Raw genomic sequence first — 21538 nt, forward strand, 5'->3', positions numbered from 1 at the left:
TATAAACAGTAGTTGAAAAATAACCATAGCTCATAAAATAGCTATTGAATTAAATCATATAAACCAAAGAAAATCTTCAATATGAAATTTCTGTGATCTCTGTTGGCTACTACACTATAGTAGTATACAGGTGTACTTATATTTTTATATTACCCATTTTAATTAGGTTTATCATAATTCCCAGTATTATGGTAATCTTGACTCCATTAATTCCTCTGCTAAACTACCCTATTTTAGACAAGTACATTAGGATTCTATGTTGACTGTTTCTGAAAACCCAAAAGATATTAATGGCTTGTCTGTTACCGTTTGCCCCGTGGATAATGCCGCACATATTCCCCAACATCATGAGCAGCAACAGCTAAGACTTGTGGATCATCTGATACTTCCAGAAGTTTTGTCAAAATTCTGAAATAAATTTAATGCAAAAAGGTATCAATTTTTGATTCTTCTATAGAGCACAACAGAGCACAGGTATAACAAGGATATCTTCCCAAAAATAAACATTTTTTTCAAAATATGTATGAATCTATGAAGCTTGCTTACTTAGTTTCTGAAGCATCACTTAAGACTGTGGCTCAAGGTTTCTCTACCTACCTTTTTCTATCACATGTCAACCTGTCAAATAGCTAAACTGTATAAACAACAGGAAGTGCTAATAAAGAACCTTTTGTTAATCCAGGAATCATTTCATTTTAAAGTAATTCCACACTTCTTCTAGGCTAAGTGGGCAATCTGCATTTCCAAAAACTGCATCTCCTCTCAGTTTTAATTTATATGGCTTTCTTAAATTACTTCCTTTATCTTTGTATGACCCTTTGTGATTTTTCTGAATAACCAGAAACAATGGCATGTGGCACTATAGTCTTATTCTATGCTAATGTGATGAGAAATTTGAAGTTGTTGCTTGTATTTAGTTTTCATTCCCTTAAAGTATCTGCATGGGGATGATTGACAGGAGGGTCATACTCATGCTGTCCTTCAAACTAGCTGATAAAATAGGTACAGATGGAGAGGAGTAAGTCTTTCTCCTTAAGAGTAAGAGAGGAGAAAGGAATGAGCATTTACTATACACATGCATGATCCAAACTCTGTGTAAATCATATTCCTCACAACAACCCATAAATAAGGAAATGAGAGCCAGAGAAGTTAGGTAATCTGCTAAGGAGACAGCAAATGTTGAAACTGAGATGTGAACTATTACTTGCTGACTCTAGCCCACACGAAGCACAAGCACACCCTGGTGGCAGTTCATTCAGCCCAAGCAGGAAAACCCACTGGGGAAAAGCAAGAAATACATTCAATCTCCCACACATTTATATTTTTTAAATTTCAAACTATGTTCTTTTTAAAAGGCCAACTTGCAAATTATTCTGAAATTAAGTTTAATTCAACTGAAACAACTCAAATGATTAAATTATTTCAATGACATTTTACTTTGACATTTTATTAAGAAATTACTTTATGAAACAGAAAGAAAATATTATTAATATGGGAGTCTTTAAAAGCATAACAGAATATTTGTTCTGAATACCTTAAACCAGAGGTAAGCAAATTAGAGCTGAAGTCCAAACTCAGCAGCCACCGTTTTTATAAATAAAGTTCTATGGGAACACAGCACACTCGTTAGTTTGCTCACTGCCCATGTCTGTTTGGCATCAGGAGGACAGAGCTGCGTAGCTGGTGGCAGAGTCGGATTTCCCAGTCAGTATGGAGGAAGGTGTGGAATTATTTCATAATGATAACAGGTTCTTTGTCAGTGCTTCCTGTTATTTATAGAGTTAGCTATATGGCAGGCTCAGGTGATGATAGAAAAAGGTAGGCAGAAAACCTTGAGCCAGTTATTAAAAAGCTGAATCACAGACCCAACCCTAGACTTACTTAGAATCTGCATTTTAGCCGAAACCAGTTTGGCTCAGTGGATAGAGCGTCAGCCGGCGGACTGAAGGGTCCCAGGTTCGATTCCAGTCAAGGGCATGTACCTGGGTTGCGGGCACATCCCCAGTAGGAGATGTGCAGGAGGCAGCTAATCGATGTTTCTCTCTCATCGATGTTTCTAACTCTCTATCTCTCTCCCTTCCTCTCTGTAAAAAATCAATAAAATATATATTTAAAAAAAAAAAAAGAATCTGCATTTTAATGAGATCTCCATAAACACTTAAAAGCATACTCTAAGAATTGTCAATAAACATGTCCAGGAAAATAAGTTAAAAAAAAAAAAAGATTCTTGTGGTAAGCAAAGAGAGAGCTTTCTCTAATTTATGCCTGAACACAGCTGTTACATCAACAATGGAATCATCACAACCCAAATCTGTATCACCACATCGACCTCAAGCCAAGATTCTGTCAGTCACTCCAATGGGATCAACACAGCAATATATCACAGCTTTGGAATTAGGTCAAATGTGAATGTTGACTCTGATATTTTCTAGAAATGTAATCGTGAAAAGTGTTTATACAAATCCAAAATAGAATTCACATTATTATTCTAACTGATCACTCGCAATTTTTGCTCTTGTTCTCTTTCACAATATTTTTCCTCAATTTTACAAACTTGTTCCCTCAGCTTTTGTTTTTCTCTTAATTATAATCTATTTAAAAAGAAGAAGAAAAAAAGAAGATAAAAAATATGAATATGCCCGCCGAAACCGGTTTGGCTCAGTGGATAGAGCGTCGGCCTTCGGACTGAGGGGTCCCAGGTTCGATTCCAGTCAAGGGCATATACCGGGGTTGCGGGCACATCCCTGGTGGGGGATGTGAAGGAGGCGGCTGATCGATGTTTCTCTCTCATCGATGTTTCTGACTCTCTATCTCTCTCCCTTCCTCTCTGTAAAAAATCAATAAAAATATATTAAAAAAATATATGAATATGCCTAGCTGGCATGGCTTAGTGGTTGAGCATAAACTTATGAACCAAGAGGTCACAGTTCGATTCCCGGTCAGGGCACATGCCCAGGTTGTGGGCCTGATCCCCAGTGTGGGGGGCGTGTAGGAGGCAGCTGATCAATGATTCTCTCTCATCATTGATGTTTCTATCTCTCTCTCCCTCTCCCTTCCTCTCGGAAATCAATAAAAATATATTTTTTAAAAATATGAACAATAAAATGGTAATAAATACACATCTATCAATAACTGAATCTAAAAATCAAAATAAACGAACAAGGAATCTAATGAACCAAATAAACTGATGAATAAAATAGAACCAGAGGCATGGAAGCATGGAACAGACTGACAAATCTCAGAGGAAAGAGGGGAGGGAGGGGCGGGAAGAGATAAACCAAAGAATTTACATGCATATATGCATTACCTATGGACACAGACAATACAGTGATGAAGGCCTGGGCTGGGGTGGGAACCGGGTGGAGGGGACAATGGGAGGAAAAATGAGGGGGACCTCTGTAATACTCTCAACAATAAAAAAATAAAATTAATTATAAACTGCATGGTGTATTGTATTTCAGAATATTTCCTTATTCAAATTACATACTTATTTCAAAATTATAACATACAAGATTAGAAAGTATTTTCTGAAAACTATTATACGCAAGAGTGATAAAGGCAAAAATTAACTTATATATCACATACTTGCTAAGTTTGGAATTACCTGAAAAATAGGTTAGAGCCTGACATAGCGCAGTTCTCCACAGATAAAATAAAGTACTGTGTTTTTTAATAGCAGAATAAAATAAAGATTCCATCTGTACCTATTTTATCAGCTAGTTTGAAGGGCAGCATAAGTATGACCCTCCTGTCAATCATCCCCATGCAGATACTTTAAGGGAATGAAAACTAAATACAAGCAACAACTTCAAATTTCTCATCACATTAGCATAGAATAAAACTATAGTGCCACATGCCATTGTTTCTGGTTATTCAGAAAAATCACAAAGGGTCATACAAAGATAAAGGAAGTAATTTAAGAAAGCCATATAAATTAAAACCTAATGTTAGAAAACAAAACATGCACTTCAAAAGGCTCTTTAAGTTTGTCATAACAAAAATGCATGTAGTGCTTCAATAATACTTTGTAAAAAGCTCCTTCCATTTGAGCTCATTTTGTTGTTGAAAACTCAAAGTGGCATGCTGAAAGGATAATTCACTCCTTCTCTCTACCTATTCTCCATCAGTCCTCCAACATCTACCATCCATTCACTTTGGCTTGCCACACTTTAAGTAAAAATATATTATTTGGAGTAATTCACAGAAAATAAAGTGTAAACAAAAGAAATACTCATAATATGCACAACCATAGAAACAGAAAGTAAATGAGTGGCTGCTTAGGGTTGAGTGGATGGGTTAAAAGAGAGGTTATAGCTAACAAATATGAGGTTTCTTTTGAAGTGATGAAAATGTTCTAAAATTGATTGTGTTAATGATTACGTACATTGTGAATATACTAAAAACTACTGATTTTTATACTTTGTGTGAATTGTGTGGTATGTGACATATCCTATATAATAAAAGGGTAATATGCAAATTGACCCTAACAGCAGAATGACTAGGAATGACTGGTCACTAACACACACACTGACCACCAGGGGGCAGATGCTCAATGCAGGAGCTGCCCCCTGGTGGTCAGTGCACTCCCACAGGGGGAGCTCTGCTCAGCCACAAGCCAGGCTGATGGCTGCCAGCACAGCGGTGGTGGCGGGAGCCTCTCCTGCCTCCTCAGCAGCACTAAGGATGTCCGACTGCAGCTTAGGCCTGCTCCCTGCTGGCAAGTGGACATACCCCGAGGGCTGCCGGGCTACCAGAGGGATGTCTGACTGCCAGCTTAGGCCTGATCTCCCAAGGAGCGGGCCTAAGCCAGGAGGTGGACATCTCTCGAGGGGTCCCAGACTGCGAGAGGGCACAGGCCGGGCTGAGAGACCCCCCGAAGTGCACAAATTTTTGTGCACTGGGCCTCTAGTCTATATATATAAAACCCTAATATGCAAATAGACCAAACAGCGGAACAACCGAACTGGTTGCTATGATGTGTGCTGACCACCAGGGGACACACACAGAACATGGCGGGTGTCGGCCATGGCAGGATGGTGGAGCAGTTGACTGGGGGCACCAGACCAAGGCAGGGCACCGGTCGCTGTCATCAGGGCAAGACTCTGGTGGTTACTAAAAATTCTTTGCTCCTGCACGCTGCAGTCATGCCCAGCACTCGCACCTGCTGCTGGCGCCTAGCACCAGTCCTAAACACTAGGTGCTGTCAGTGGGTGCAGCAGCAGCTGCCAGCCCTGACTGCCCCTGAGGGCTTCTCTACCTCCCCCTGCTCCTGAGGGGCAATCAGGGCAGCAGCCCTCCTGGTACCAGCTGACAGCACTGGCCCAGCTTGCACCCACTGCTGGCACTGGCCCCAATTGCTCCACACTGTCAGCAGGTGCAAGCAGGGCCGGCACCATCTGTGCGTGGGAGCGGCAGCAGCGGGAGCAGGGGCCATGGCGGGAGGGGCCAGGTGGGGGCGTGGAGGATGGGCCAAGACCCAACCCTATGCCCACCGCAGCCTCGCAGCCCACAGTTCCTTTCAAGGTGCACAAATTCATGCACTGGATCCCCAGTATCTCAATAAAAAAGAAAGAGTGGGGGGAGAGAAAAAAGCCAAACACTTGCACATCTTATTACAAGAAAGGAACCCTCCAAGCTGTGGGGAAAATGTTACTTTCAATAAAAAGTGCTGGTTCAATCAGATATCCCTGTAATGAAAAAAATGAATCTTGACCCCTACTTTATACTTTACTCAAAAAGCAATTCCATATGAAATGGAAATCTAAATATGAGAGGTTAAACAACAAAGCTTCTATCAGATAACACAGAAATATATCTTCATGACCTTGGGTATGCAAAAAAACATCTTAAACAGGACATAAAAAAATCACTAGCCATTAAGAAAAATATTAATAAATTGAACTACATTAAAACTAAAGAGTGAAATAGTATGAGACAAAGTAGGAAAAAATAGTTGTGATAAATAGACATATAAAGAACTCATGTTCAGAATACATATACTCCTATAAAATGAAAAAAAAATACTTCAGATACTTCTCCTGGAAAAAGATATACAAACTCCCAATAAGCATATGGAAAGGTATTCAACCACATTAATAATCAAGAAAATATAAATTAAAACTATAGAATATCTAAATTTAGTCTAACAGAAACATGTCTGTGAAGATGTAGAACAGGTATTAGAATATAAACTGGAATTTAAAACTTACTTCAGGAGTTCATAATTCTTTTCATTTAACCTTACAGCATTTTCTCTCCAAAATTTTTCAGATTTGTGCACAGGACTCCATTCCAATCTTCCAGATTTAAGTTCTGAACTGTATTCATCAAATGAGCTATAAAAATTTTTAAAGAATTCAGAGTTTATATAAACCTCAGCAATCCTCCAAATTAAGCACAATAACATCTTCATTAATGATTTAACTACAAAGACTGACCATCCTTTGTAAATTAACAAAATTCCACTAAACAAAGTTTAAAGAGCTTAAATAAGCTTCATAAATTATGTGAAATTTATTCAGAGTATTCAGGTGCAGTACTATAAAATTTGAATGCTCATCATGAGATATTAAAAGGAGTACTTGCTTTCAGAATCCCTACCCTAATATATCTTCTATATATATAAAAGCCTAAGTGACCGAAAGACCAGTCAACCAGTCGACCAGTCGCTATGACATGCACTGACCACCAGGGGGCAGATGCTCAATGCAGGAGCTGCCCCCTGGTGGTCAGTGCGCTGCTCAGCTGACCAACAGGCACCAGATGCTGGGTTCACGGCTGGCAAGCGCAGCTGTGGCGACACAAGCCTCTCCTGCCTCCATGGCAGCGCTACCAAGTGGTGGCAGCGGCAGGTGCATTGGGCCGGGATGAGGCGCCCAGTCCAAGCTTGGGCTCCTTCCTGGCCACCTGCCACTTCGCACAGTACTACATCCCTTGGGGGATGTCAGACTGCCAGTTTCAGCCTGATCCCCACCTGAAACCGGCAGTCCGACATCCCCCTAGGGGTCCCAGATTGCAAGAGGGCACAGGTCAGGCTGAGGGACCCCACCAGCCCATGAATCTGTGCAACAGGCCTCTAGTGTATACATAAATGTATATCAGTAAAATATCTGATAAGCTAGCAGAGTTTCTATCTTGCCACTTAAAATACTGTATCTGTGCCTGGGTGGGTGGCTCATTCAGTTGGAACGTCATCCCATATACCAAAAGGTTGTGAGTTTGATTCCAGATCAGGGCACATACCTAGGTTGTGTGTTTGATCCCCAGTTGGGGTGTCTATGGGAGGCAACCAATGTTTCTCTCTCACATTGATGTTTCTCTCTTTCTCTCCCTTCCTTGCACACATATACATACATACTGTATTTGCCAGACCACTAGATTCATTAATACAAATTTATGTAAAAGTATGTGACTTTAATATAAAATAGCATATTCTGATATTATTATACTACAAATGTCATAAACTACTATATTGCATTACAAAAATGAAAACACGTATCTGTACAACTAGAGGCCCAGTGCACAAATTCATGCACAGGTAGGGTCCCTAGCGGCTGCCAGCTGCCGGCTGCCAGTCAGGGACTCCCTTTCCCAGCTGTCGGCTGCCAGCCAGGGCCTTCCTTCATTCTGCGCCACCCCGTGGTGGTCAGCGTACGTCATAGCGAGCGATCGAACTCCCAGTCAGTTGAACTCCCGGTCAGTTGAACTCCCGAGGGGACACTTTGCATTTTAGGCTTTTATGTATATAGATATGCTACAATGTGATTACCAACAATGAAGAGGTAATTCTTTGGTTGAATTAACCCACTTTAGATGAATTAAAAACAAAAGTCTCTGTAAATATTATAAACTGCAATGCACTTTGTAAACATCATTCACTATGTATCAAGATACTTCATTATTCAATTAGCCAGCGGACAAACACAGTGACGAGACATGCCTGCACTTTCAAGTAAAAACTTTTAAAAGAAGTGGACATTTAATACCCAATGGTGATTTAGTATAACCAGGATTTACTAAATTGATTAGAGTGCCCTGTTTGAATAAAAATGTAATCTCAGTCAGTATAAGAAGTAAACTAGTATTGTTAACAATAATGTCCTAAACCTATAAGAGCAAAAACAGAAAAAAATCTTTCAACTGCACCCATCATCCTATTAGCTTTATGTAAATAGAAAGTTTTAAAATTTCCAAATTCAACATGAAAAATCAATAAATAATAATTAGTAATGATTGACCCATATAAGTGTCAAACACTGAACAAATTTACAATTAAATCCACCACAATCCTTTCTCACAGCCTGCTCCTGAGCACACCACAGCGAACTCTCCATTCACTGGCCACCAAGATCACTTAGGATACTAAGAAAGAATGTTTCTTAAGTATTTCTCTAGTTTCCAGTCAGTCACCTTCCCCCCGCCCCCCAGCCCCTTCAATCAACCGATAGGTGCAGAAAGGACAGCAATAAAGAACTCTCTTGCTTGAACAATTGTCAGAAAAGTTTTGACATTCAGGCAAAGTCCCTAGTTTTTCTCCTATGATTTTTCTATTTTTAAGAGTATTTATGAAAAGAGCAAAGTAATCTAGATATTTATCATTAGCAATGTACATTAAATAATTTATAAAGCTAATTATCACTAGCATTTACTTTTTAAAAGGATCGTAAAGGATTTTTATAAAGAACTGATGATAAACTTTTGTAAATAATAATAGAATTTATAAAACTGCAAGCCTATTGCTAGCCTATTGCTATTACAATCAACTTGTTCATATTTGAAATTATAGAAAGACAAAAACCATTTGCCTCCCTCCACAAAACTCCATTACAAACCACTGATGTGGGTGATACCTCCTCTCCCATCTCTATAAAAGCATTTGGGCATTGGGATTATGGGCTGCATTGAATTACCTGGTAAATGGGTTTCTGGAAAAATTACTATACTGAAGGCATCTGCTGAACACTTGAAACGTCACAACAATCCTACAAGGTTAGAATTATTATTGCTAATTTACCAAAAGGAAAACTGAGATGTTAAAATGTCAAGAATACTGCTCAAGGTTACATGTGGAAAAAGTAGCCAAACAATTCAAACTAGAGTCAGCCTGGCTCCCAAACCCAGTCCAACTACAGAAAAAGACGTATTTCTTAAGAGTAACTCTTTAAAAAATGTATTAATAATTAAAAAAACAAACACCTGGATTAATGTGAAAGATCAACAAGATATTATTATACAACAACAAAAAAAACAAGGTCTAGAACAGTGATGGTGAACCTTTTGAGCTCGGCATGTCAGCATTTTGAAAAACCCTAACTTAACTCTGGTGCCATATCACATATAGAAATTTTTTGATATTTGCAACCATAGTAAAACAAAGATTTATATTTTTGATATTTATTTTATATATTTAAATGCCATTTAACAAAGAAAAATCAACCAAAAAAATGAGTTCGCGTGTCACCTCTGACACACGTGTCATAGGTTCGCCATCACTGGTCTAGAAAGATACGTAAAACCCCGTGTGTGTGTCTGTCTCGGTGTGTGTGCGCATGTGCGGGGGTAAGGGGCATGGGAATAGGCTGGGAAGATGGTGGGAGTGGCATGGAGTCCCTTCTGTACCTTGTAAGCATTTTCTTTTTGTTTACTTCATGTAAATCATTTGCATAATGTTTAAAATAAAAAAAATAAACCAATAGGAACTTCAAAAAAGCAGGAAAAACATACTTTCCATATGTGGACAAAAGTCCTCCATAAATTAACAAGCATCACTGCTTCAAAAAATTCTAAACCAGGGAGATATTCTTCAAGGTTTCCATGATAGTGCCAACCACCTGTGGTAGTACAGTCAGTCCAATTTTAAAAAGAAAATGATGGAACTCTCCCCAAAGAGCTCTGACCAACTGCTACCATGGTGATGAGCCAGTTTTTCCATATTCTCCAAATATTTAATAGAAGACATAATATTTTAGTGAAATCTTTTGAGTTTATATTTAGTAACAAATTTAAATTTCCTTAAAATACTAATCACGTAAAACAAAACCCAATATATCCAGTCTGTGAGAATTAAAAATAACATACCTAAGATCCTGAACACTTTCCCCAAGTTTTTCCAAAAGAAATTTTATATCTTCGCTGATGTCTTCATCATCATACTTTTGCTGTTCCAAGTTCTCCAACTGTTTCAGAACTTTGCACTGGATCATAGCCAACGCATATTCTTGGCGAGTTTCTCTTTCGGCTGATTTTTCTAAAAAGTTCTGGGTTAGACAAAGATATAAGAAGCTATATAATTTGTTATATGATATTCTCAGACCTCTGCACATTCTTTTTACACCCTCTCTCCTCCTCCTCCTCCTATTGACAGGTTAACCATCACCTTTAAGTGGATGACTGTATCGCAAATCCTTACTTCTTTCCTAAGCATCTGTCCATATCAGAAATGTACTTCTGACTCCTTGCTTACTTACTTGGCTTACTAAACATTTTAAATGACTGACCCATATAAGTGTCAAGCACTGAACATATTTACAATTAAATCCACCACAATCCTTTCTCACAGCCTGCTCCTGAGCAAACCACAGCGAACTCTCCATTCACTGGCCACCAAGATCACTTAGGATACTAAGAAAGAATGTTTCTTAAGTATTTCTCTAGTTTCCAGTCAGTCACCACCACCCCTCCTCCAATCAACTGATAGGTGCAGAAAGGACAGCAATAAAGAACTCTCTTGCTTGAACAATTGTCAGAAAAGTTTTGACATTCAGGCAAAGTCCCTAGTTTTTCTCCTATGATTTTTCTATTTTTAAAAGTATTTATGAAAACAGCAAAGTAGTCTAGATATTTATAAAGATCAAGTGTTCAGTGAATCAACCAATATTTTTAAGCAAAGAACATGTTCAGGCCTAGGGACAAGAAAGAACAAGCTCTCAAGAAAGCTACCCTTCACCAATTGGTAAATGCCTTCCATTTAAAAAAAAAAAAAATCCTGTAATAATTAATTCCAAATCAACTGTACTAAAATTTGAAATTTACTTATTTTTGTAAGCAAGTTATATTTCTATTAATTATGCCAAATAAACACAGAAAGAGATTTAGCTTAGCATATGGAAATTAGTGTGACTAATCCCTAACAAAATTACAACAGCATTTTTCACATATATTTGAAAAAACAATCCTAAAATTTATATGGAACCACAAAGACCTCAAATAGCCAAAGCAATCTTGGGAAAGAACAAGGAAGCTGAAGGCATCATGCTTCCAGATTTCAAACTAAACTACAAAGTTATAGTAATCAAAACTGTATGGCAATGGCATAAAACAGTCTCATAGAGTAATGGAACAGAATAGAGCACCTAGAAATAAGCCCCCACATATAGAGTCAACTAATATTTGACAAAGGAGTCAAGGATACTCCATGGGAATAGTTCTTCAATGAATGGCACTAGGAAAACTGGATAACCACATGTAAAAAAAAAATGAAAGTAGACCACTATATTACACAGCTCACAATAATTCACTTAAAATTGATTGGAAACATGAAACTGTCAAACTCCTAGAAGAAAACACAGAAAAGACTCCTGGCACTAGTCTTGACAACAATTTTTTGTTTAGGATACCAAAGTCACAGCAACAAAAGCAAAAATCAGCAAATAGAACTACATCAAACTAAAAGCTTCTACACAGCAAAAGAATAAAGTGAAAAAGCATCCTACAAAATGGGAGAAAATATCTGCAAACCATATATCTGATAAGTGGGTTAATACCCAGAATGTATAAAGAACTCATACAACCCAACAAAAAAAACAAGGCAATTAAAAAATGGGCAGAGGATCTGAATAGGTATTTTTCCAAAGAAGGCATTCAGATGGCCAAAAGGCTCATTGAAAGGTGTTTGACACCATTAAGCACCAGAGAAATGCAAATCAAAAGCACAATGAGGGCCCTAACTGGTTTGGCTTGGAGGATACAGCGCCAGCCTGTGGACTGAAGGGTCCCTGGTTCGATTCCGGTTAAGGGCACCTGCCTGGGTTGCAGGTTTGATCCCCAATAGGGGACATGCAGGAGGCAGCCAATCAATGATTCTCTCTCATCATTGATATTTCTCTCTCTCTTTCCCTCTCCCTTCCTCTCTGAAATCAATAAAGATTTTTCTTTTTAAAGCACAATGTGGTATCACCTCACACCTGTCAGAATGGCTATCATCAAAAAGACAAGAGATAATGAGTGTTGGGGAAGATTTGGAGAAAAGGGAGTACCAATGCTCTGTTAATGGTAATGTAAACTGGTTACAGCCACTATGGAAAACAGTACAGGGGGTCCTCAAAAAATTAAAACTAGATCTACCAGTTGATACAGCAATTCCACCTCTTGAGTATTTACTTGAAGAAGAGAAAAACAGTAACTTGAAAAGATAATATGCACCCTATGTTCACTGCAGTATTATTCACAATCTAAGATATGAAAACAATCTAAATATCAATGTATAAAGAAAATCACTCAGCCATAAAAATGCAAGAAATCTTGCCATTTGCAAAAACATGGGTGGACCTTTAGGGCATTATTCTAAGTGAAATAAGTCAGGCAGAGAAAAACAAATACTGTATGATCTCACTTATATGTGGAACCTAAAAACAAAACAAAAAATTTTTAAAAATGAACTCATAGGTATAAAAAACAGATTGATAATTGCAAGAAGAAGGAAGTGAGAAGTGAGTGAAATGAGTGAAGGTGGTCAAAAGGTACAAACTTCCAATTATAAAATAAATAAGTTCTGTGGATGTAATGTACAGCATGGTAACGATAGTCAATTATACTGTACTAGAGGCCCAATGCACAACATTCATGCAAGGGGCTCGGCCCTCACAGCTTCGTCCAGAAGGTCGGCCAGAAGGATGTTCGGCTGTCTGGTCTAATTAGCATATTAATCTTTTATTATTATAGATTGTATATTTGAATGTTGCTAAGAAGGGCAAAACTCCTTATTCTTACCCTCCACCTCTCTCATGTTACCTTTATTCTTGTATATTATGATCACTGCCTTGCATTACTGATCATGACATTATATATTTACATATTCTGTCTTCACTAAACAACAAGCCCTTATGTGTCAAACTGTATCTTGGGCATTTGCGTTTCTTAACAATTAGCATAATGGAGCTGGAATATAAATGGGATTCAAAACTTGTTTGGGAATTTAACTGAGCTCTAGCAATAGAAGGAAACTGTCAGAAGATCCTATTTCTAGAATTTCACCTTTATTAAATAAATGAGAATATGGATAATGCAACATTCAAGTAGAAGAAAAAATATGTTCACCTTAGCTACTAAAAGACTTCAGAGTCTCATTAATACAACCTACTCTGATTTAAGGATTGATTACTGCTTTATCTGGTCGAGACTGAAATTTACCTCATGTAGACAGTTTGTAAAGAAACTAAGGGCAGAGCCAATACACTACGGCAGAAGAGTAGAGAGGTACCACATTTACCTATTTCTTAAGAATAAACCTCTCAAAAGCCACAGAACAATTTTTTATATGAAAAAATATGACATTTTATAAATAAGGATAGTCAAAAACAAATATAATACATAGAACAATACTTGGTCAACAGATGACTGGCATTTATCATATCTAGACATTCACACTTTCATTTTACTTTCCACTCTTTCAATGAAATTTACACTGAACTCCACTCCTCAATGCCTTTAGTCACTCATTCAACCCTTGTTAGGCAACTAGGAAAAACATGGGGTTCGATGCTTTCACAGCTGGTATTTTCAGCAAAGAAAACGGAATTCCTTGTCACATGACTCATAATTCTCCTTTTCATGGTTTTTTCTCCTTTTTTGAGGTTCTTGAGAAAATGCCCCAAGAAAAGAAAAAAGAAGATGCCAGAGTGGTTAAGAAGATGGTTTTGGAGCCAGACATATCTCACTGAAATTCTAATTCTATCACTTAGTAACTGAGGAATTAATCTCCAAGTCTTGGTTTCTTCATCCATAAAATAAAAAATAGTAATAGCACGTATTGGATTATCATAAAGATTAAATTAGGCACTGCACAAAAATCACTCAATAAATTGTAACATTTATTATTCTCAATATCAAAGACAGGTTAGCATAGTGGCTAAGAGCATGAGTCAGACTGCCTGAGTCTGAATTCCAGCTCTGCTGCTTTCTGGCTCATTTGGCAAATTATGTGACCTCTTGTGGCCTCATGCCCATTGCATGGAGCTCTTGGGGAGACTGAATGCGTAACACATTTAAAGCAATTAAAACAGTGCCTGACACAGAATAAACTCTCAATAAACATTAGTTATTACTATTATTATTAACTACAAACATCTAGAAAAGTTATTACACATCACATTTTAAAAATTAAAATGTGACAAATGTTATGAATTAGCAATTTATAGGAGGAATATAAATGCCTGATAAAAATATTAAAAGATGTTCAGCTTCACTCATTAACAGAATACAAATTTAAAACAATAATATCATTTTTTCACCTAATTTTTGTAACAACTGAAAGATTATATGAAATGTAAGGAAAAGAATGGAAAAACATGCATTCCCAATACATAGTTGAAAAAAATGTAAATTTGCACATTTTTGAAAGGTGATTTAATATTATCTATCAAAACTGTAGAAAAGTATACTCTTTGGCTCAGAAATTCCATCTCTAGAATTATATCCAACAGAAATGCTCATCAAAGCAGGCAAACATATGTAGAAAAACCCTACATGCCCATCAACAGAACACTGGTTAAATAAACTGCTTTACATCAACACAGCAGAATATAGCCATTAAAAAGAAAACTGAAGATCTACACATATAAAAATGAAAACATACTCATTAGATATTGTTAAGGGTAAAGTTATAGAATAGTATTTATCATAAGATGACATTTTTATTTTTAAATACAAAACAAAATTACACACCTATTTATATATTTATTTCTACATGCTTAGAAAAATTAGGAAGATATTAGTGATATTAGTTAAAAACAGATTCTGAAGCAATAGCTTGGATTTGCATGTCTACCACATATTTTATAGTTGCCTCAGAACTACTGCTAGTCAGCAGATCCAAAATCTGAAATACAATTCCATACCACAGTAAGGGTTCTGTAAGAGAAAAGCCTCAGTCAGTCTCTTAGAAAACTGCAACAACAACAAAGACTTCCTTTTTTTATTGAGTTTATTGGGGTGATATTGAGTGTACAACTCAACAAAACATCTGCACACTGCATCATGCATCCATTGCCCAAAGTAAAGTCTCTTTCTGCTCCCCTTCATTCCCCCTTTACCCTTTTCCACCTCCCACACCCCCTTCTCTCTGGTTAGGCAATCACTATACTGTTGTCTGTATTTATGTGTTATATATTTTTAAAAAGGGACTTCCTCTATCTAAATTCAATGCTATTACATTTTCTTACAAGCATTATATAACTCATACATTTCATCCATTTAAATGGTTTCCTCCCACCTGTCCCATTCCCCCATGGCATAAATACAAATTAGTGGGGGGGGGTTTATTCTATGTCCACCAAGATACCATAGTTTCATGACTACATGAAGAACAAGTAAGTTTTTCCAACCTGCTAAAAGCCCTGGAACATACTCCACAGTGAAAATGCCACACATACAAACACACCATAAAAAAATGCCACAAAACACTTACACGGAATGCTGCAAGGATGATTCTTGTCACTTTCTCTTTGACAGATTCTTGCAGGATATCGGATAGAACAGGAATGATATTATAGCGCCGCAGGTGCTCACACATTTGAGGACTGAACGCCAGGAGCCATATTGAAAAAATCATTTGATACTGGAGTTGAAAGCCACATTTGTTGCTCAAAACTCCCATTATGCTGAAAAGGAACACACATTAAAACACTTAATATGACAGTGTAACAAGAAAGAAGAAATAATTGACTATTCTTTTTGTACTAATGGAACAAAAGTATGTCCTCAGTATCTTTTTTGCGAGCAATAACAAGCAAGCTTGATTCCTACTCAGAGAGGATCATTTGCAGCACAGCTTCAGTTAAGTCTCTCCAAAAGTTACAGGACTGCAGGGAAGCAATGAGAAAGGAAACATCAACTTGTAATACAACATCACAAAGGGTAAAAAGAATCTGACAGACATTAAAAAAGCTAAAATCAACAGGATTGGTGACACAATGGATGTACATCTTGGTGAAGTCAGATGTTATATCAAGATTTGAGTCTGGATGACCAAGAGGATCATGTATAGCTTTAAAAATATTTAGGAAACGCAGAAAGAAAAGAAGGAATTAGCTTGGCAAAAACCCCACTATGAGTCTAAATTTGACACAGCCAGTCACTGAATTGGGGGGTTAGAACTTCAGAAGCTTCTAGTTCAACCTCCTATTTTAATGACATGAAAATTTGCAAAGCTAAATGGAAATGAAAGAGGTTACAAAAAGAAAGACCACTAAGGTAATTTCCATGGGGAATGCCTCATTCTCACAAGGAGGAACAGAAACCATCAAATTAGGCCAATAAAGAATAACCAGAATGTACAACACAAAGAATGAGTTCTAATATAAACTACTGACCATGGTTAATAAGAATAGGTCATTATTGGTTCACCAATTAAAACAAATGTAGCAAGCTAACACAAGATGTTAAAATAGGGAAAACTATGGAAGGACAGGTATATATAGGAACTCTGCACTTTCCATTTTTCTGTCAATCTAAAACTGCTCTAAAAAATAAGTCTATTAATATAAATAAATTATAAATCTAATTTTATAATCTATTACTACTAACTTACTAGAAGGTTCATATTTGCACCATTTCTCTATTTCTGTGATTTGTAAGCAGTTATAAATTGCTGAATTGCCTTTCATTTTCTCATGCATGATTCCTCCCTTGCGTCTTTTCTATTTTGGTTATTTAAGACTTGCATTTATTTAATATTAATATCAGTATTTCAACAGCTGTAAAATCATGCAATTTTATTCTATTAACACCCTAATATCTGGTTTCCTTTTCTCTCTGATTCTCCCAGTTATTAAGGTAAGCCTTCTACACTTTGTGATACTGTGGCTGAGACTTTAAGCCACATTTCTTCTTTACCAGCTGGTTCTGCCAGTAGAAGGTGCTAGAGGCTGACTACAGGATGGAGGAAGAAGGGAGTGTCTCCTGTTGGCTTCCTATTCTTGTGAATATTACTCAGCAGCATTTCTTCACCCTGGTAGCAACTGTTCTTTCCCATGGCAGCAGCTGAATTCATTTAGCAACAGCTCAGGCAGAACAAGCCTCACTGCGCACCCTCAGAGACATCAGCAACAACTGTCTGAATCCCCGACCTATGAGTCCTCTGCTTTGAGCGCAGGGGAACAAGCCTCAGATGAGTAGTACATCCCCCTCTATGGTCAAATGGGAGCTTCATTTGCCCCTCCTTGAAACATGTAAATTCAGTTATTACAACCTCTTACCTTTGTTCCCCAGCTTTAGGCGTATCTGCACTTGCTACCTTTCTGACTCTTGAGAGTCCTTTTATGTGCTTGTTTTCAGAAACCTATTTAACAAATGTATACCTAGTTAACACTTCTTCATATTGAATTACCTCTATTAAAATAAAAATTTTTAAATGAACAGAGGGGTTAAGGAGAGCTCAGGGCCAACAATACACTGCTGCTGAAAGCAAGACAGAAAGGTTTTAAAGGAGGCATGGTCAACAAAGATGAGCACCGCAAAGAAGTTGAAGAGAGTTTAAAATTGTCTACAACATATATAATTCTGTTGAAAAGAGAAGTCTTCTATATCCAAACATTAACCACAAGAAATACCCTAATGAAGCAACATAAAGCTCTTGTTCACCAAAATAAGGAAGGGGTTCTTTAGGAGCAAGAGCCCTGACTGAATACAGTGGAGCATGAAGGGCATACTAAGGAGATGCAAAGGACACAAAGGCCCAAAGAAACCTATACATAGTAATTTAACAAATACGTGGCATCAGACAGAGGGAACCAGAGCAACTCTGTCTTCCTGGGAGGCTGGTACCGCACCTTCCCAGTGAATGAGAGCTCCTATTGTTAGCAGCCCAGCCTGAGCAGTTGGCTCAGGACTCTGACTGCTGGGTTAGCAGCAAGGGGGAGGGGTGCAGGTCTGGGAGTTTGGCCCACACTGTGGAGTGTGGAACCCACCCAAAGCTGGCTGAACCTGCTCCTGCAGAGGAGACTGCAGGCTGTACTCAACCCAAACCTGCAGCCAGCCCCCTTCGGGGGGATTCGAGTTGGAGTCTCTGGCAGAAAATGAGGAGTCTGGCTTTGAAGCACAGAGTAGTTTATTTACCCTCATGGAGTGTCTGACTGCGTAATCTCTAAGCAGGGCACCAACTAGCCTGAGCTAGACTAGCCTGGATCCATCCTATAGACTCTCTTCGGAAGGCTCAGGAGGAAGGCCAGGCAACCTTAAGGGGGAAGCAGAGGAGCTGACAGGTGGAGACTGACCTCAGGGAGCCTCGGCCCAACCACAAATCTACCCCTAGCTCTAAGCTAAAAGAAGCCGACCCAAATTGGAAAGGAGGAAGTAAAGCTGCCATTATATCCAGATGACGTAATATTGTACATAGAAAACCCTAAAGACTCTACCAAAAAACTACTGGATATAATCAATGAATTCAGCAAAGTTGCAGGATACAATATCTCGAAATCAATGGCATTTTTATACACCAATAATGAAGTCTCAGAAAGAGAAATTCAAAAATCAATCCCATTTAGCAATGCAACAACAACAGAAAGATACCTTGAAGTGGGTGGAGGTGGGCAAAGGGGGGCAAAAGGCAAGACACCTGCAATAATGTCAACATTAAAAAATTTTAATATAAATAAATAAAAAGGAAGTCTTAACATAAATGACCAACAATAAAAAATGCTTATGTTGTGGGGGAGGGGGATGAGGGAGGGAACTGTCGTTTTGTGCCTTTTATTCTCTCTTACCAGTCTTCCAAAGGGGGGAAAAAATAATATCTACTTTTTGTTTAATAGAATTAAATTCAATTTATTTTGCTATTACCACACAGGTCTTTGAAACCTAAGACACAGTATGGGAGATTAGTGCTTTTATGTTGTCTATAATTTGAAGATTTACTCTATTTCATCAACCTAGACAATATTTGATAAATATTCATTTATTATTCCAAACTACTGCTAAAAACAATTAACAGCTAAAATTATAAGAAACCTGAAGAATGAAATCGCCTCGGAAAATAATATCAATAGTGAGATAAAAATTATCCATTCTAATGTATTGGCAAAATATTGCATCATTTTTTTAAAAAGATAAACAGACTGAAAACATCATCATTTTTATCTACCTTTATTAACATCATCGTCCTGTGACTGTTATCCTTAAAAAGGTCTGCCTACAAAACTAGCTGGCCCTTGGCTGGCTTCTGGGAACTTGATGGTAAACAGTTCCCTACATGACACAAAACTTCTCCTAAATGATAAGGGTGGCTCACTGTGCCTAAAATGTTTTCACTAACAACCTGTTTACTATAGGCTGACACAGCACCAGGATTGTTCAGTCAACTTTTCTTACTCTGAAGCCTTGTTCACTAAGCAACCTTCTGTTGATAAACTAGCTTCCTATATAGGTTTTTCCAACGTGTGACAGAAACAATGTCTTCACTAACTTACAAGAGTATTTGGTTTAAGAACAGTGAGTTGTCTCACTATGAATAAATAAATTGGCATTCTGGTAGTAAAAGGATTTCATTTGTTTTTTTTTGGGGGGGGGGGGTTGAGGGGTTCTTTGTAAAAATACATTTGTTAAACCTGAGAAAGTTCCTAAAAGTTTCTGGACCTGCAAATGAGGACCCCACAAAAAATGGACTAATTATATAGCATTACAAAGAATGGCTTATATTCACTCTTTTCTGCATAAGACCTTTTATTAGTGATTTTTGCCTGCATTTACCACAAGATACCTTTATGACTGCTTTTCTATTCTGAGTACCTGGAATTTGTTCTATCAAGAAAAGGTTTTTAGGAGTCCTTAACCTCTTATAATAGCACAGACCAAGCAAGGGAAAGGCGAAACAATCCATCTGGTAGTTATTAGTTATTGATTTCTCTGAAGGTTAGCATAATTCACTGTTAAACAGACATAAAAAAAAGTTAAATACTTCTTTTGGATGATTAATACTATTAATTTCTTTGCAAATGTCAAGGATAGATGCTTTTAAACGTTATTCTACATTAAAAGTAAAAGAGCACTCACCAGTTTACCCCATCTGCTTCTACCCAGGCAAAGCGGTACTCATTGACCCGAAGCATCAGCTGCAGACACCCGGCAACACACTGCACATACTGAGAGCTCTGCGCAAGGAGAAGTACAAGGTTTTAAGATTAAAAAGCACTGAAAGTCATGAGACCATGCACATACAAAAAGTCTGGATTTTGTTTTTACCAGAGTTTCTTACCATTAGAACATTCAAAATCCCCTAATATTTTTTCTTAAGTCAATCCACATTTTTGCATTTCTCTCTGCCTTTTAGAAATAAAGCTGATCTTCTCTGCCAAATTAAATCTACACAGGTCAAGACGACTTAACATACATAGTTAGAGAAATGGAGGAATATAGTAATTATATCTTTGATATGGTTTGATAATTACTTTGCAATGTTTCATTTCCCAAGAATAGAGGCACTATATGGAGAATACTACTCTTCATAATTAGAGAAAGACCAAAAAACAATAAAATTAAAAAGATAAAAGTGTATACTTTGAGACAGGCCCATATTTGAATGATCTTTGTCAAGTTACTGAACTTTTTTTTTTTTAATTCTCACCCGAGGATATTTTTCCATTGATTTTGAGAGTGGAAGAGAGAGGGGAAAAGACAGAGAGAAACACATCAATAGGTTGCCTCCTAAGGAGGAGCCTGCAACCGAGGTACGTGCCCTTGACTGGAATTGAACCTGGGACCCTTTGGTCCACAGGCCGACGCCCTATCCACTGAGCCAAACCAGCTAGGGCTACTGAACCTTTTCAATACTCGGTTTCTTCATCCTTAAAGAGGATGCCTACTCCAAGCAACTGAGAAAGTATTGTTAGAACTAATAAAGTAATTCATTTAGCATACAGCTAGACATTTCATAGAAACTCAATAAACAAGAACCTTAAAAAAAAACTATACAGCATATAAAAAGACTAATTAAACACTTGAAAAAGACTCTATAATTTTTAAAAGCTGTTAGTTCAAAAGCAATGTCTTAGAGAAATTGTGGTTAAATCTGAAACTACAAATGAACAGGTATAATATCCCCAGGAATATATAGGCTCCTCCATTTTAGCAAAGCTAGTAGTGACATCTGGCTTGGGCTCTACCCTACATATTTACCATGAGCCTTACATCTATAAGAAATGAAGAGACAAGAGATCATTTCAGATTCTAGCTTTAAAGAACATGCTAATAAATAATTTTTAAAAAGAAGAAAAGGAAGGAGAAACTCATGGATGTTCTATAAATTCACTATTACACTAGTTCACAGTGT

At 37.5% G+C, this 21538-nt stretch overlaps 1 protein-coding gene across 3 annotated transcripts in view; it reads right to left on the bottom strand.

The window, feature by feature from the left end:
• The window catches only part of ATP6V1H (ATPase H+ transporting V1 subunit H), a 93612-nt gene that overhangs the window by 26178 nt on the left and 45896 nt on the right, over positions 1-21538 (bottom strand). For all 3 annotated transcript variants that reach the window (XM_081111321.1, XM_081111322.1, XM_081111323.1), the window contains 5 exons: positions 20263-20360; positions 15683-15875; positions 10078-10256; positions 6210-6335; positions 307-408 (listed from right to left, as the gene is read on the bottom strand). In XM_081111321.1, coding sequence (XP_080967447.1) covers positions 307-408; positions 6210-6335; positions 10078-10256; positions 15683-15875; positions 20263-20360 — 698 coding nt within the window. The remainder of the gene's footprint in view (positions 1-306; positions 409-6209; positions 6336-10077; positions 10257-15682; positions 15876-20262; positions 20361-21538) is intronic.

The sequence above is a fragment of the Myotis nattereri genome, assembly GCF_964212035.1.
Source record: "Myotis nattereri genome assembly, chromosome: 17".
In the NCBI taxonomy this organism is placed as follows: Eukaryota; Metazoa; Chordata; class Mammalia; order Chiroptera; family Vespertilionidae; genus Myotis; species Myotis nattereri.